At 44.0% G+C, this 17,748-nt stretch overlaps 1 protein-coding gene across 2 annotated transcripts in view; it reads right to left on the bottom strand.

Moving 5' to 3' along the window:
• The window catches only part of SP1 (Sp1 transcription factor), a 47,217-nt gene extending 31,084 nt beyond the window's left edge, over positions 1–16,133 (bottom strand). Inside the window, exons 1-3 of one of the 2 annotated variants that reach the window (XM_030322725.1) lie at positions 15,925–16,133; positions 6,749–6,903; positions 4,916–6,431 (exon numbers count right to left, since the gene is read on the bottom strand). In XM_030322725.1, the coding sequence (XP_030178585.1) occupies positions 4,916–6,431; positions 6,749–6,889 (1,657 nt within the window). In that variant the 5' untranslated portion in view covers positions 6,890–6,903; positions 15,925–16,133. Of the gene's footprint in view, positions 1–4,915; positions 6,432–6,748; positions 6,904–7,947; positions 8,068–15,924 lie in introns of those variants that run through there. The other variant, XM_030322724.1, reaches the window with a different exon arrangement.
• Between the last annotated feature and the right edge of the window lie 1,615 nt (positions 16,134–17,748).

The following is a 17,748-nucleotide window of genomic DNA, read 5'->3' as shown; positions in this document are numbered from 1 at the left end:
ATTTAAAAAATAAAAATCTTAAAACAAAAAAATACTAGTGTAGTATAGTGGAAAAAGATACTGATCTGAATTCAAAAGATCTGTTACAGTGACCTCTGGCAAGTCGTTGAAACTACTCCACATTCTGTCAAAATGGGGGTACTGGAAGGGGTGAGGGTTTTCAGCTCTAACAGTCTTCAGTTTAGTTGCTACTACCATTGATAGTCTGGCTTAATTGTATTGTTTGCAAAGAGCTGTAATTTTTAATCTATCAAAAAAGGTCAAATTCAACGAAGAACATACTGAATAATATGAAAAGATCCACCTTAATAGCATTTAACCTTTTTTAGATTATTTGCAGCAAACATTTGCTTTCCTATAAAAATAATATTTTTTACATTTTCAGAGATGTATAGATTTTTAATTTAGTTCTCTCATCATTTAACGGTCAAGTCTCTATCTTCACATAGGGATTTTATATTTTAACTCCTTCAAAATTGTTAAGTCATTATTTATTTTGTACATAGACACGGAGGTAGGATGATTAACAGTAAATTAGAAAGGCACATCCAAAGTTGTCAAACAAGTAATACTGCCCAGTTTCCATAAGCTATTCAGAGTTTTAAAAACACTGAAGCAAAAGTACAATTCAACTTCCAGCTCAAATTTGCAACCAACTCTAAAAAATAAAAAATAAAAAAATAAATCTTTGTACAGAAACTTTTTCAGGGTCTTCTAAGGGAAACAATTCTTAAAACCTAGCATGGTATTAATAATATAATCATAATGAGGGCATATACACTTTAAAATAATGGTTAGGCACACAAGCCCGAATAATAATGCTAAATGTTAGAGAAAGGAATAGCACTATTATGACACACCTTCTGTAGGAAATATGAAGAACAATAAACATCAAAGTAGAAAAGTTCAACTAATATTATCCATTAATGGTTAGACATCTGATAAATAACTTACAAAGCATTATGTAATAGAGCTTTTCCACAGATGTTCATTTTACATCTTAAAACATTTTCAAGGAGAGAAAACAATTAGAAGCAAGGAATGAGGAAAACTAAATTATTAGTGGCAACATTTAAATGCTACTTTACAAAGTGGAACAGTTAAAAGGAAAGGGAGATATGAGAACAGAATAGATATTAAACTTTTCTGAAACACTAGGCACCCTTGTGCTCTTGTTATTTAATTAAGAACTAAAATGGCCACATTACACAATGCAACGTGATTTAACAATGACGTCATTTACAGAAAGCCACTGGAATGAATAAATAGGAGCAACTGACAAGGTCTGAGGACTGTCTTCTCATTCTTTTCAAATCAATGAAGGCACCTAGATTTTAAAGGAGACCTTTTCTACTTAAATTGAAATCACTTAAAAACACTAATATCACCTTCAGAAACAAATATAACATTAGATAAAAAAGGCAAACGATGCAGAAACATGTGATGTTATATTTGATAAAGTGTATTATTTTAAAAAAGAAAATTATCTCATTTAATCTTTTGCCCTAGAATAATTCTAAACACATTCAAATCAGCTAAACCCATTTACATTGTTCAGGTACCCTAGTCTAAAATGCAACTTTTTAACAAATTAGGTCTCAGCAATCTGACCGCAAGTTTAGCGACACTGTTGGCAAACTAACTCTGGTATCACATTTAACTTAACTTCTAAGAGAAGACATTTTCCTGACCCCGATAAAACCAAGCAGATGTGAAATTTTTATTTTTAGTGCCTGAAATTTGCCTGAGTGAATTATAGCCATCAAGGAAATATGTTCTATTCTCCTGCCAAAGACCAGCCCTGAACTCTTTATTAGGCAGAACTCCCACGAAGTCATACAAACTGTCTTTCAAAGCTGCACCCCCACCCCCCAACCTGGTAGAAGAGTTTTCAGGACATAGCAGTGTCTGAGAAAAAACCTGAAGCTTTAAACTGGAAAAAAAAAACAAGATCTGTGAGAGTGTAACTACAAAATGAGAGGAAAGGGTGTTGATTTAAAAGACAACAAAACAAGCTGCAGATAACTTAAAACAAAACAAAACAACAACAACAAAAACCCCTCGGAGCCCATAGATCATTTCACTGTCTAGAAATTAAACTTAGTTTACTGGGTGGTCCCTTCCTCACTACCACCCACCAGGGGCTGAGCCATAAAAAACACAGGATATTGAGATGGCTGGCTTACTTTGGTTCTAAGTTTGTGCTTTTGCCTGTGTATTCAGCAAACAAAAATAAACAGTGAAAGTCAACAGGGGAGCTTAAATGATTTCTAAAAGATGATTTTTAAAAATAATAAAAGTAAACAAAGTGAACACCAAGGAGGCTGCAGGCTTCCACAACCATGTAATAAAGTCTCATTTTGTAGAATGCTATTATCTATCCACCAAGCTATACCTCACAACAGGACTTCACATTCAATGCTCTTTCTACTACATTATACTGGCAAGAGATTGAGCTTTTCCAGTAAAATCACTATATACCAGTAAGGGGGTAAAATGAGCCATTTTTAGCAGCCAGGCAACTGCTGAACAGCATTAAGGCTTCTAGGAAACGATTTTATTAGCTTTCATTAAGGATAAAGTTAGATCAACTGAAGGGGAAAAAAATGTTGCAGAAGACTAACCAGAAAGAAGGAAACTTTTCTCTTCAGAAACCACTATTAATGAAGCAACCAATCCCAACTCTCACAAAATGGCCTTTCAGAGGCTCATTCTTTCATTAGTGAATGTCAAGCTGCTGCTACTTTACAGAAAGGCATGCATTTTCTTGAGCTCAGAGACCATCAATAATAGCTAGGTAGCCCTATCCTATGACATATTAAATGGCAGGCTTCCCCAGAGCATGATTTAGCAATGAGAGTACCTCATAACTGTTCTCCAGAGCCTAAGTTATAAACCTTTTAAAAATTGCAAGGATCCAAATTATTACTAACTGGAACAATCTCGCAGTTTTGCCTTCCTTTGACAAAGAGCAAAACTGCTGGATAGAACAACCTAAGAGCAAAGAGAAAACAAACATGCTAGTAAAGGTTATGCAGCAAAGTGTCTAATTTTCCAGGCTGCTGAATTTCGTTTTCATTAACTTTTTCCCATTTCTACTATCATAATTTTTAGCCTATAAAACACTTGGCCAACTCTAGAACATTAAATTTCAAAGAAGCAAAGACAACTTTTCTAAAACATTTTTAACGATCTAAAGATCTCTCATGTCCTAAGTTAAAACTAACAGGGAATGCCTTAGACTAGAACTAACCACAAGCCCTAGCTCTGGCTGTAGTCTGGCCACTTAACTGCTTCTTCATACCTCAACATCCTCTTCTAGAAAATAAGGCAGTTGTACTAGATGATTTCTTAGGCCCCTTCCAGCTCTAACTTTCTATTCCAAGATCTCCAATTTATTAAGAAAATTGTTATCTTAAGGCTCAAAATGTCATCATTCTAAACATGACCTCAAGAATGTAAAAAAGTTAGGGAACTTGAACAGATCCCCCCCCATCACCATTTTCCAAAACTGCAGGAGACAGGAAATATGGCTATTTATTATCCTCTTTAATGTAAAAACCAGTATAAATGAAATGAGAACTTGGGGCACCTGGCTGATCAGTCAGAAAAGCATTCAACTCTTGGTCTCAGAGTCATGAGTTCAAGCCCCATGTGGGGTGTAGAGATTACTTAAATAAAACTTTTTAAAAAAATGAACTGAGAACTCTAATAAAAAAAGTAAACAATTCATAAACCCACATGTATTCCAACAGAACTAGAAGTTTGGTGACATTAAACTATTTTCCATCATAATTTTTATATATCATGGCAGAATATAAAAATCTATAGAATCATCTTCTTGTACTTTATTAAAGATTAGCTCTATTGCCACAGAATTTAAAATGACAAAATTCTAAACAGACTTTCACTTTTTTAAATGGACACGTTTCAAATTTCAAATTAACCAACAGTGAAACACTGTTCAAAATGAATAATTGAATATTGTGGTCAACTGATTCAACATACATTCCAATACATACCTCTTCCTGAAGGACTCTTTTTCCCTTCAATGCTCTCCTTATTCCTAACTCCTCTCAACTCCACCTCCCCACTCCATTCCAGGCCATGCTCCCTTTCTCTACCCTCCCTTCTCAACCATACATTACTTTCAAAGCAGTCTAGGAAGTGGTTTTCTCATCTAGGAAGTACCAGAACCACCCAGCAAGCTTACTGAAAATATACATTAGTGTAAGGGGAGGCAGACAGATTCCACTTTTAAGGTAACCAGAAGTTTAAAAAATTAAACTTTAACCGGCTTGCTCAGAAAATAGGATACTCTAGCTAACTAAAAATTAACCATGAAATTTATTTCATTAAAAATTCTTCCGGAATCCACTACGTCACTTTTCCCTCACTTAAGACTTACAGCTCATAAGAAATATCTGATTATTTAGTAACTGTCACACAAAGAGGTCAAGTTTATAATCAATTCTTATCTTACAAAGGGGTGGGCTTGTACGCCAAATAAAGCCCTTGAGGTAAGAATGGTTTTACGTTTTTAAAAAGTTGCAAAAAAAAAAAAAAAACAAAAAACAAAAAGAATACTACATGTCTCACAAGCCCTAAAATATTTACCATCTGGCCCTTTACAGAAAAAGTTGCCGACCCTTGTTCTGTAGCACCAAAGGCACTGGAAGTACAGTGACCCCAGGGACGCTGCCCAGAAGTGCTCCTTTCTCATGAGATTAACTGAAAAAAAGTTTCCGTTAAGTCAGTTCCAAATGACTTAAACAGAATCATTGCCATTTCTCTAATCAACTTGCCCTCAAGAAACTGTCACCCACGAAAGTGTCTATTTCCTTCCTTAGACCCAACGGTTGCAGTTAAGATGCTATTTAGCTCTGGAAATTAATATAAAAGATTGGAGGCTTACCTGGGGCATTTGCTATAGCCAAGGGCAGGCTTGGAAGCTGGTGCACCTGGATTCCTGAAGCACCCAATGCACTGAGGTTAATGGTCTGGAGGCCAGGCATGGAGGAGAGCTGAGCAGCATTCACAGTGACTGTGCCGGTAGGGATGGAGGCAGCTGAGGCAATGGGTGTAAGGGTGGTATTGCTGCTGCTGGTCTGCCCCAAGGAAACGCCCTGCATTGGGGCCAAGGTGATTGTCTGGGCCTGTGGGTTCTGAACTTGGAGATTCTGCAGCTGAAGAGTCTGCCAACTGACCTGTCCATTGGGCCCCACTGTTGGTGTCCGGATGATGATGGGGCCAGAGTTTGGAACAGCCTGAAGCTGGAGATTCTGGAGGGTTTCCTGGGAGATAGCTTGAGTTGTAAAGGTCTGCCCTGACAATGGTGCTGCTTGGAGGGCCTGGAGAGCCTGTCCCCCTTGAACAAGCTGAGGCTGGATAAGAATTTGCTGCTGTTGCTGTGTCTGCTGGTTCTGCTCTCCCTCTTTTTGTTGACTTGCTTGCAGAGAGCCTCCAGATGTCTGGTTCTGTTGGATGTTTAGAGCATCAGACCCCTGTAGCCCACTGACCCTCTGGGGTGTCTGCCCTTGAGAGTTGGTCCCTGCTGATCCGCTGGTGGTAAAGTTCATAATTCCCATGTTGCTGGTGGTAGTAGTTGTTGAGTAGCTATTGGCATTGGTGAAAAAGGAGCTGGAACTGGCTTGTGATGATACCAAACTGGCAGAACTGATGGCAGTCCCTGAGGTGGCGGGCTGTGAACCACTCTCTTGGGACCCAGAGCTGCTGATAGTGACTGCCTGAGAGCTAGGAGTCAAGGTAGCTGCAGAAACGCTGTTGACAGGTAGCAAGGTGATATTCCCATTTAGGGCCACTGGTACATTGGTCACATACTGAGTCTGTCCTGAGAGTACATTATTAGCCAGGCCTTGAAGGGGGACAGCCTGCTGGAGTAGATTTGGCATAGCAGCAATGATGTTGCCTCCACTTCCTCGATTTGTGATGATCTGTTGGTTTGCACCTGGTATGATCTGTATTTGACCAGAACCATCCTGCTGCACTTGGGCCCCAGTGGCAGCGAATTGCAGCTGTTGCCCATCAACGGTCTGGAACTGTGGGATTACTTGATACTGAATATTAGGCATCACTCCAGGTAATCCTGTCAGGACTTGCTGGTTCTGTAAGTTGGACGTGGCAGCCACAACATACTGCCCACCAGAGACTGTGCGATTCTTGGAAGACTCACTGCCATTGCTGCCATTGGTACTGCTGCCACTCTGTTCCTTTGAGGTAGGGGTAGCCCCAGAGGAGGAAGAGATGATCTGCCAGCCATTGGCACCCTGTGAGAGTTGTGTGGCTGTGAGGTCAAGCTCACCTGTGCCCCCTGACTGGCTTGGGCCCTGGGAGTTGTTGCTGTTTTCATTGGGTGACTCAATTCTGCTGCAAGTTGCTGCCAGCAGAGCCAAAGGGGATGGCTGGGATTCCTGGCCAGAAAAGAAAGGAAAGGAAAGGATAGGAAAGGAAAGGAGTTAGTTCACTGACACCCAGCTGCCAGCCCAGGGGGCAGTATAAAACAAATAAACAGCCAAAAGGTGCAAAGAATGGGGAAAAATAACAGAAACAAAAAGTTGCCCCATCTACACTGTTGAAATTCTCATCTGAGGGGATCTCCCAATCATCTGTGTCCCTAGCTACAAAATGGTTCAGCCCCTTCCTAAAAATGTTTCTGTGAAACAGTAATCATCCAGGAAAACTTACATTCTCTTAACATGTCCCCCAGTCTGTCCTGATTATCACTTACCTGCCCTCCTCCTCCTCCACTGCTGCTACTGCCTGTGCTGCTGCTTCGAGCCTGAGAAAAGGCACCACCACCATTACCATTGCCCCCATTATTTCCACCAACTCCTTTTTCAATCTTGACCACAGCTGTCATTTCATCCATGGAGTGATCTTGGTCTAAAAATTAGAGACAAACAATTTAAAGTTGGAGAAAGAAAAAAGGTAAAATGATATGATAAAACAGAAACATCAGTACGGTTTAAAGCACTAACGTAAAAAACAAAAAAAAAAAAAGTGGCTTGGAAAAGGGACAGCTGTAGGACATACAGAACATAAACTAGGCTGGGTAATGCTAAAACTGGGCCTCAATTCCCCCTTGCACAAAATTAAACTCCTAAAACATTGAAAATGTGCTTTGGGTATAGGAAATATGAGGAGCAGTGGACATGCTCAAAGAGTTTCAAAATATAAAAAAGTATCCCGGGGGGAAAAAAAGGAGAAGGATAGATAGGTAAGGCAAAAAACAACATGTGGGTGGATGGAAATCTTGCTAAAATTAGGGTCAAAGGATATGGAGAAAGAAAATTCAAGTGTAAAAAGCAACAATAGAAGAGGGGCAAGGTAAAAAGAACAAAAAGTGTGAGTGAGGAAATATTTGTGAATACTGCTAAAGGGGCTAAAGGGGTCCAGGGGTTAAGAATCTGGAGCTTTCGGGGAAGACAGAGGGCGGGCCCTAGAGGGAAAGGGCGGTTTCGGGGTGAGGGGCGTGGAAAGGGCGGGACGGTGGGGGGGAGGGGAAATCTACGGGGGGAGGGGAGGGCCTTGGGGCAGGCGGCGACCAGAGGGCGGACCAGGGAGGCGGTTGGCCCGGGCGGGGCCTGCACTGTTCGGGCCGCCCCCGCGGCTCCAGCCCCCGGCGGGAGGAGCCTCAGGCGGGCCGCCGAATAGTGGGGGGTAAGGCCCGTCCCCCGTGGCCGGGGCGGGCAGGGGGCGGGCGAGGCCACGCTGCCCCCTCCCCCGGGGCGGGCGGCCCATCCCCCTCTTTCTCGCAGGCCCCGCCACTGCCCCTTCTCCCTCCCTTCCCTCCGCCCCGGGCGGGACCAAGGCCGCCGCCGCCGCCTCCCGCCCGCCCCCCCTCACGGCGGGGACCGCCCGGTCGGCCCTCGCGCGCGCCCCCTCACTCCCCTCCCACCCCTAAGCGTGGAGTGGACTCATCCTTACCGCTCATGGTGGCAGCTGAGGGACGAGCTCAAGGGGGTCCTGTCCGGGGGGGTTGGGGGGGGCCAGGAAAAACGCGGACGCTGACGAGGCAAGCGAACCCGGACCGGACAGGGAGGGGGGGGGTAAGGAGGAGGGAGCAGCGCGCCACAAGCCCGGCCTCGGCCCCGCCCCTTCACTGCTGCCCCGCCCAATGAGGGAGGGAGAAAGGAGGGACATGAAGAAGAAGGACGGGCAGGCTGTCCAATGGCAAGATTCGCTTGCTCTCTGAGGCGTGTAAGACAAAGTTGCGTGCCGGGTGTCCGCCCAAGGAGGCCGCCCTCTCAGTTTTTAAAGCCAATGAAAGACGCAGGAAGTGAGGGTGGGCGGGAGCTGGTGATGATAGGCTTGGAAAGAAACCAGTCAGCTGCCAGGCGGGCTCTCTGAGCGGTAGGGATAGGAAGAGCTTTGATTGGAATGACAGAATAACGACCAACCAGAACTCTGGACATGCCTGGGCAAAGTCCCTGGTGGGAGGTGGTAAGAAGTAGGCAGAAATGGGATAGGATGAAGCTGATCAAAACCAATCAGAAATCAGGCGGGCAGCCAGGAAAGTTCTGATTGGATTAACACTGAAAAAAAGACACGATAGGACGCAAATTGACGCGAACGGAAAGCCAATTAAACGCCGAATGAACTCTGAGGGCGGGATTCTGGAGTGGGCAGAGAAGCGTTGGCGTCTCTCTCAGTCACTCAGTCCAATGAGGCGGCGAAGGAAACCAGGCACCGCCTCCAACTTGGCCAATGGGCGTTACGGGAACCTCCCGACGTGGGGGAGGGAGCAGGGCTGTGCCAAGAGGAGTCTGTCGCCATTTTGGCCCTCCTCAGGGGATTCTTCGCAGTGATTAGGTGGCACGCTTCAGTGGAGCCCTTCTGCTCCACAAGTGTCAGGGCCACGACATTCGGTGCTCGGTTTTGCCTGGCCACCAGGGCTCATTTGAGTCTTCGCTTAACCGCTCTTAAAAGTGCCTCTCAAGTCTACTCCTTCCCGGGGTGGGCGGATGCCTCTGAATGTGGGTGTAAGCCCTGTGGGTGCGGGCGCGACGAAATCTGGCGACGCGCTCCCAGTTAATACTGAACTGACCATTCGCGAGGGCTTTGAGACTCCCATCTAACGCCATTTTATTAAGTTCTCCCAGCCAAAGGTGCTAACTGCTTGATTGCTGTGGGGTTAACCTTCCAGGAGCTGGTCTGAGGCGAAGCGCATTGGAGAACCACCTAGAGCGAATGCCCTGCAAACCACTTCCTTTTTCTCCCCTTCATTGCAAATACCATCCAAGCATAAAGAGCTCCTGCTTTCGCAACCACAAAGTTAAAGGAGATTTTTTCCCGAGGCACCTGAGTTTCTGGCCTTCCATCCCACCCCTCCTTTTTCCTGGTTTCGGTGGAGGCGGCCTGGGTGATTTGTCATTGCCACGAGGTCATTCTCTGTAGCACTTACGTGTTGTCACTTCGTTATCTACAATCCAGCGCTTCGCGATACGTTGTCATGTTTTAAGGTCTGGATCTCCCTAAAACAGGCCTCTGCTGCTTTGGATAGGGCCTGAATAAGGTGAAGCGGTTGTTGGGGCGTGTCAGGGGCCTAAGGTCAGTTAGGCTTTCCCATTTCTCCTGTCCTTCTCACAAGGAAGATGATAGTAGTAGGATGTTACGTATTTTATAAGAAAGTTGGGCTGGGAAATAACTGGCCCAAGGTCATGAAGCTAGTAAGTTGTAGCGCCAGGTTCCAACCCGGGACAATCCCACAAAGACTTTTTTTTAATTTTTTTTTTTTTTAATGTTTGTTATTTGAGAGACAGGGATCAAGCAGGGGAGGGGCAGAGAGAGAGGGAGACACAGAATCTGAAGCAGGCTCCAGGTTCTGAGCTGCCAGCACACAGCCCGACGCGGGGCTCGAACCCACAGATGGCAAGATCATGACCTGAACCGAAGTTGGATGCTTAACCCACTGAGCCACCCAGGCGCCCCCCCCCCAAAAAAAGTCTACTGTAGATTTTAAAACAAATAAAGCATGCCTGCTCTAACCACTTACATATGTATATATGAGTATATACACAGTTTTTCAAAAACACTTTTGTATTCTCCTCTAGCTCCTGAAAAAAATTCCTGCCCTAATTTCCATGACAGCTCAGATGGCATTATCCTCTTGCATACCTTTATATAAAACATCACATTACATTACAATTAATAGCATACCTCTAGATCAAAATTCTCAAAATATAATATCAGACAGACTCTATCCAAATCCTTTGGGCTGCTTTGGGGATGCCTGGGTGGCTCAGTCGGGGGTCGGGGGAACATGGGACTCTTGATTTTGGCTCAAGTCACGGTCTCCGTGTCAGGCTCCTCGCTGAGCATGAAGCCTACTTGGGATTTTCTCTCTCCCTCTCTCTCTCTCTCTCTCCTTCTCTTTCTCTGTGCCCTTCCCTTGCACACACAGTCATGCGCAAGCTCTCTTTTGTTCTCTCAAACTTTTTTTTTTTTAAATTAAGAGATTCCTAGTCTCCATCTCAGACTGATCAAATCAGATTCTTTGGAATGGGCTTGAGAATATGTATTTTTAAAGTTCTTTAAAAGTGATTCTTTTAAACTAAAAACTAGTTCTTTCAAGTGATTAGTCCCTAAGCCAGAGTTTAAGAAACACTAAGGGATAAAACTGGAAGAGAAGAAACTTCCAGAAGGGAAGAAACTTCCTGGAGGTTAGAAACTGCATTAGTCATCTTTGTAAACCAAGCTCTGGAGATTCTAACAGCTGTTTAGTGTATTCATCGAAAGACCACACCTAAACTTGCTGAAGGGGTGGGGGGAGGAACTAACATTAGAGAGCAGTCTTCAGAACATTTCATGTATATACTGTATGTATTCTCTGACTTAATCCTTTCAATTAATTTAAATTGCCATCCCCTTTTGCAAATGAGAAAACTGAGGCTCCAGTACTTAAGTTAAATTATGATGGTTATTTAGTTCCAAAGATTGTGTTTTTCCCCATGATTCAAATCTGGTCTATGCCTGAAATGGGAACTAGAGTTTGATTCTGAGGTACTGAGAGAAAGGTCTAGATTTAGACTCAGACATTCAAGGGCCTTCATCCTTTTCACTCTTTTTGCTTCTTCAGGACCAGACAGAATTCCCAATCTGGCTAGTGAGAGATGTCTTACACATATGCTCATTTACTGATGAGAGAAAAAATGGGGGGCACCTGGGTGGCTCAGTCAGTTGCACATAGGACTTTTGGTTTCAGCTCAGGTCATGATCGCAGGGTCCTGGGACTGAGCCCCATGTTGGGCTCTGCACTGAGCATGGAGCCTGCTTAAGATTCTCTCTCTCCCCCTCTGCCCCTCTCCCCTGCTTGGTCTCTAAAATTAAAAATTTTTCAAAAGAGAACAAAGGGGTATGATCCATCTCCAATTCATCTCTGAAAACCTGAACAAAATTTATTTAAACAGAACTAAAATAATTTCTATTTTTTCCAAAACTAAAATACATTTTTTCAAATGAATAACTTATTTCAAGGTTTCTCAAATCCCATGCATGCCAATGTCAGTCTACATAACCATTTGTGAAATCATTCCAATAACTCCTAATGACTGTGTTTGAAAAGCAACACGGATGGGTCATTTGAGAGATGCTTTACTTCAAAATCAATCACAATAGTACATGTACTAAGTGGTAACACTCCAGGGTGGCAGTCAAGACTCTTAGTGGTCTGCCTGCCCTTATTCAGGCTCATCCTCCATTACTGTCCACTGCAGTCTTACCTTTCATTTTGTTCTTTGTTGGACTCTTCCCACAAAGCATTCTTTCTTGGGTTTTCAATGTCCAGAAACACAATTTACTCAGCTTGCCCTCCTGGGCTACCAAACTTTTTCTCTTCTCTTCAATAAGAACGACTTCTATGAAGTCTTTCCTACTTCCCCCAGGTATTGGATACTCTGTCCACTATGCTCTTTTTACATACCTCCATTAGAGGTATCTAAATATCCAATCTCTTCCAACTAGATATCTATCCAACTAGATAAAGCATCCTGACTGAGGGCCTGGATGATGCCTTTTCACTTTGTTTTGTCTGTTTTTCTGTTTTGTTTTAAATGTTTATTTATTTTGGGAGAGCATGTGTGCGTGCGTGCAAGCACAAGAACGGGGAGGGGCAGAGAGAGAGAGAGAGAAAGAAAACACCAAGCAAGCTCCACGCTGTCAGAGCAGAGCCTGATGCAGGGCTCGATCTCACCAACCTGAGCCAAAATTAAGAGTTGGGATGCTTAACTGACTGAGCCACCCAGGCACCCATTTTGTTTGTTTTACTATTGAATTTTTTTCCTCTAGGTTTGCTTTTATTTAATTAATTGATTTGTTTGTTTTTAAATTAACTTATTTGGGGGGAGAGAGGCAAAGGGAGAGGGAGCCAATCTTAGGCAGGCTCCACCCCAACATGGAGGCCATATACCTTTTCACTTTGTATCCTCAGGGCCTAGCATAGAATTGATACCCAGGAAAAAAACACTTAAGTGAAAGAAGCCTAGTCCCCAAAATCCTGAATAGGTCTCCAGATAATACAATACCAAGGACTGACCTTCCACATTTAGTTGTTTGCCTTTTACAAACTAAATCATTCTTCCTGATTTTGAAGTCACTCTAGTTTTCATCAATTTCCCACTCCAAGTGCCTGGCTGGCTCAGTCAGTGGAGTGTAGGACTCTTAATCTCCAGGTCATGAGTTCGAGCCCCACGTTGGGTGTAGAGATTACTAAAAAAACTAAACAAATTTAAAAAAGAATTCCTACTTAGCAAAACTGGGAACATTTTACAAATTAAAATACGCAGATATTTCAAAACCTTCCTTTTACACCATTATTGTAAGCTTCCCTCTCAAGTCGTAAGTCAGCTTACGACTACAGCTATTAAGTACAAAACAGACTCAATTTTTTTTTTTACCTGTTGTGCCTACTCTAGGATAAAGGAGCTTAGGAAAGAAAAAGTAAGAGAGAGTCCCTGATAAGATAATAAAGTATCAACAGTCTTCTGAGCAAGAAAGCTTCTCTCTGAGCAAGAAAACAAGCCTAGAGTTTTCGCATCATGCTATCTAAGGTCATCTGAAGTGCAATGGTGACTAGAGAAGCTTGGTGGATCATCACACACATCCCTCAGTCTTTTCAAGGCCCTGGAAAGGCAAAAAACAAAAACAAAAACAAACAAACAAAAAACACCTAAGAAAAGAACTATAACAAGTGTGATTTCTTTGGGATGCCCAGAACCTGTTGATAAGAAATCCATAAATTTATTATTATCATTATTTAAAAGGATTCATTCTGTGCCTTTGCTATGTCTATTTCCTTGTCTGAGAAGTATTGTGGTTCATCCCTGCCTAGTCTGTAGCTTGTACTAGGAAGGCCTCCGTTCAGTCTGGCAACCTGTCAGTGGCTCTGGTGGTCTTGAAAGCCCTAGAGGAGGAAGAAAGGCTTGGAGGGAATGAGAGTTGGGAGGCATGGTCAAGAAAAGAATTTAGTTATTGTTGGAGCTAAGCTCTGGCCCAAACTTCTTGAGTATTCTCTTTTCTGAAGAGGGCTGCAAGATGACAGGCCTGACTTTAAACCCAGCTGATGGTCACTGGAGCTTGAAGACAGTTTGGCAAATAAAAGCAGAGGTGGTTTGAGGTGGTGGGGAAGAAGAGGAGGAATGGCTGAGACTAAATTCTACAATCCATCTGCATTCTAGAAAGCTAGAGAAGGCAGGCTCAGGTACCAGGAAGGCTCAGAGAGGAGCTTAAACCCCAAATTGAGCAAACAGAGAGCTTTTCTGAACATATAAATCTGACCCCTACGGACTCCTTGGACTTAAAACAAACACATAATCAAAACACTTCCTTCTCCTAAAATGTCCAAACCCTTCAGGCTCCTCAGGGATCCTCAGCTCACCAGACCTGGAAGGGTGCCAGTGCTTAATGCCAATTCATCCACCAGTCACCCCCACCCCCACCCAGACCTCTGCACCCCAAGGGTAGCTGGGGTCCTGCCTGGCAGTTAGTTCAGCACTAAAAGAGAATTAAAGGAAAAAGTACTCTTTCAGCAAAAATGAAGCAGTTTCCTCTCCTGGGACAAATCGTCCTGAGTCCCCTCCAGAGTCCAGATTCGAAAGTCACACCACCCCCGGCTTTCCATTCCCAGAAAGGAAAATGGCCCCGACAGGCGCAAGAGGACTGGAAAAAAAGGCCTGCCCTACCCGGGCACCCAGGACAGAAGCTGGAGGAAGGAAGAGGAGGAGAAGGCAGGGGGGCTGGCCCGGTTTCCCCCTCCCACAGAACTGGGGCCACCCTGAGGGCGGGCGGAGGGCCGGGCTGGGGGAGGAGGGAGGCGGATTCATAAACAAACTCGCCTGGGCCACGAGGTGCCCAGAGGAATGGGGTGGGGTTTGCCGGCCTCTCGGGCCCAGCCTGGAGCTGGATGTCTGGTGTGGGCCGGGCTGGGCCTCTCCACCCCCAGTTTCCGGAGAGGGGTGGACCCTCTGGCTCTCCCCAACCGCAAACCCCTCCTTCCTGCTTTGCCCTCCCTCCCTTGGGCCCAGAAGCCAGCTGAAGTTCGCAGAGGCCTAACACCTCACTTCTCTCTTCTTCCGGAAGTTTGCACTGTCCCCAGGGCAAGTGGGTGGCTCCTGGGGGGGGGGGGGGAGAGGAAGGCCCTAGAACACCCTGTTCATTCCTTCCTGAGGTGGCTGGAGGATGGTGGAGAGGGAAAGGTGGGAGAGGGCAGGAGCTTCACAGACTTTTGCCTCTAAGAGGGGTTTTCCCACCACTGTTCTGATGCTGATGCCCAGCTTAGAGGTAACCTTTACCAACGCCTGCCTTCTTTCTGCTCTCCCCTCCCCCACCACTGCAGGTGCTCAGACTTGCCCGGACAAAGGTCCCTGGGAGTCTCTCAGGAAGAACTTACTCAGTCACTCACAAGACTAGTGACTAACACCTATAGATAGTATATCTCCTTCTTAATGATTAGGAAATACATTCCGGATTTCAGAAGTGGGCCCAACTAAGGTCTCAAGGCAGAGTGAAACTCCCAGACACCAATTCTACTTCTCTGGCATTTTCCCAAAGTGTGGTGCACCTACTACTGATGGAATGTGAAGTTTTCTGTATGTGTTCTTGGAATGAACTTGACAAATAAATTGAATTATGTATCAAACCTATCATTTCACAAGTGTTATTGTTATGATAAAAAATTGGGGCGCCTGGGTGGCTCAGTCGGTTAAGTGTCCGACTTCGGCTCAGGTCATTATCTCACAGTCCCTGAGTTCCAGCCCAGAGTTGGGCTCTGTGCTGACAGCTCAGAGCCTGGAGACTACTTCCCATTCTGTGTCTCCCTCTCTCTCTGCTCCTCCCCTGCTCATGCTCTGTCTCTCTCTGTCTCAAAAATAAATAAAAACATTAAAAAAAATTTTTTTAAGAAAAAAATAAAAATTAATGGTATACTATGGAACAAGGGAACCTGATAATGTCAAAAATTATGGAGATGGAGTATAAGTGATTGAAGTCTGGGGAAATAAACTGTACATCCTGGTTTCAATCTAGTATGCAGCTGTTTCTAAGGAAGAATGGAAATTCTTCGGTGAGGGGCTAGTTTAGAGGATGCACAAGGCTCCTTCCAGCACTGACATTCTAAAGTTTAAAAGCAATTAAAGAGTATCATAAGTCAGGATCTGGAAGCCAGGGAAAAAGAAAAACTGAGCTAGTAGAGTCAGGAATTTTCTCTGAGCCACACCATCACCAGGCTCACCACGGAAGGGCTCAATGCTAAAAAGGAAGGCTTCTTGCTCTTCACAGAGGAGAATGCAGGACACAGTGAACAGGTCCTAGATTGGTCCCACCCCCAATCCTGGGGAATTTTGCCTGGTTAGTCTCCTAACCTTTTTGTGCCTCCTCCCTGACCTCCACCCACTCTGTGATGGTACATACCAGCAGCCACAGAGGTTGGGGTTCAGACAGAGCTCAGCTCCTGGGTCCATAGAGGATTGACTCCTTAGGCTTCGCCTCCTCCCAGCTTCAAAAACACGGAGTCAGGCCGCCAGCCATGCACATTATGTGTCCCTGATGTAGTGCAATTTGAAGAGCACCGCATCACCTACCAGTATTCTTTCCAATATTGAACCTAAACCTAAAGAAGTGTTTAGATCTAATCTGTGGTTTGCAGAAAATAGGAAGGCTGGGGGAACAAAGTAAGTGGAAACAGAAAGAAACAAATCAGAAAAATCCCAAAGGTAAGACATTCTACAGGGCATTGACTGTTGATTCAACAAGTCAATGGCCTGGAAAAAAGAGGAAGAAGGGCTGTTCTTGCTAAAAAAAAAGAGAGTTAAGGGGCAAAACAGTCACATGCAACATGATCCTGTTTTGAACAAATGACTTGTAAAAAGACATCCTGGGGACAGTTGGGAAAAATTGAATAAGGACTGGGTATTACATATTAAGGAATGATTGTTAATTTGGTGGACATGATAATAGTATTGGGATTATAGAAGGACATTTTTATTAGCAATGCATATTGAAATATTTAAGGGTTTTTTTTTAATATTTAAAGATTTAATGTCCTGTCTGTACATAATTTTATTTATTTATTTATTTTTTTATGGGGCACCTGGGTGGCTCAGTCAGTTAAGCATCCAACTTTGGCTCAGGTCATGATCTCATAGTTTGTGAGTTCGAGCCCTGCATCAGGCTCTGTGCTGACAGCTCAGAGCCAGGAGCCTGCTTCTGATTCTGTGTCTCCCCCTCTCTCTGCCCCTCCCATGCTCATGCTCTTTCTCTGTCTCTTAATAATAAATAAACGTTAAAAAAAAAAAAAAGTAAATTAATAAAAAATTTTTTTTATTTAAATAAACTCTATTCCCAACATGGGGCTCAAACTTAATGACCCTGAGATTAAGAGTCACGTGCTCTACCAGCTGAGCCACCCGGGTACCCCTCATGTCTGTAAATTATCTTAATACTTTTAAAAAGGAATAACTGAGGGGCACCCGGGTGGCTCAGGTGCTTAAACTTCCCACTCTTGATTTTGGCCCAGGTCATGATCTCTTGGTTCGTGGGATCGAGCCCCACTAGCACGGAGCCTCCCTGGGATTCCCTCTCTCCCTCTCTCTCTGCCCCTCCCCTGGTCGCTTACTTGCTCACTCGCTCTCTTGAAATAAATAAATAAACTTAGAAAAGAAAAGAAAAAGAATAACTGGTGGCAGGTAAGGGAGGAAGCAGTTTTGGGATAGAAAAGCAAAAGAAAAAAGTAATAGAGGAATAACTGAATATTTGTCTAAATATGGCAAATATTGATAATTGTTAAGTCCAGATGATATTTACATCAAATTCATTTTCTCCTCTATTCTGATTTAAGTGATTTTTTTAAGGGGTGCCTGGATAGCACAGTCAGTTGAACATGATCTTGAGCTTTGTGAGTTTAAGCCCCACATTTGGCTCATCGCTGTTAGCGCAGAGCCCACTTCAGATCCTCTGTCTTCTCTCTCTTCCCCTCCCCCAGTTGCTCTCTCTCAAAAATAAAACACACACACACACACACACACACACACACACACACAAAACAAAAACAAAACAAAACAAAAAAAGGGCAAACATTAAAAATATACATAAAATAGGGGCACCTGAGTAGCTCAGTCGGTTGAGTGAACCAGCTTTGGCTCAGGTCATGATCTCACTGCCCATAAGTTCGAGCCCCACATTGGGCTCTGTGCTGACAGCTCAGAGCCTGGAGCCTGCTTCGGATTCTGTGTCTCC

Source organism: Lynx canadensis, chromosome B4 (assembly GCF_007474595.2).
Source record: "Lynx canadensis isolate LIC74 chromosome B4, mLynCan4.pri.v2, whole genome shotgun sequence".
Classification (NCBI taxonomy): domain Eukaryota; kingdom Metazoa; phylum Chordata; class Mammalia; order Carnivora; family Felidae; genus Lynx; species Lynx canadensis.
The sequence above is the reverse complement of the archived record's forward strand: the minus strand, read 5'-3'. Positions and strand labels throughout refer to the sequence as shown.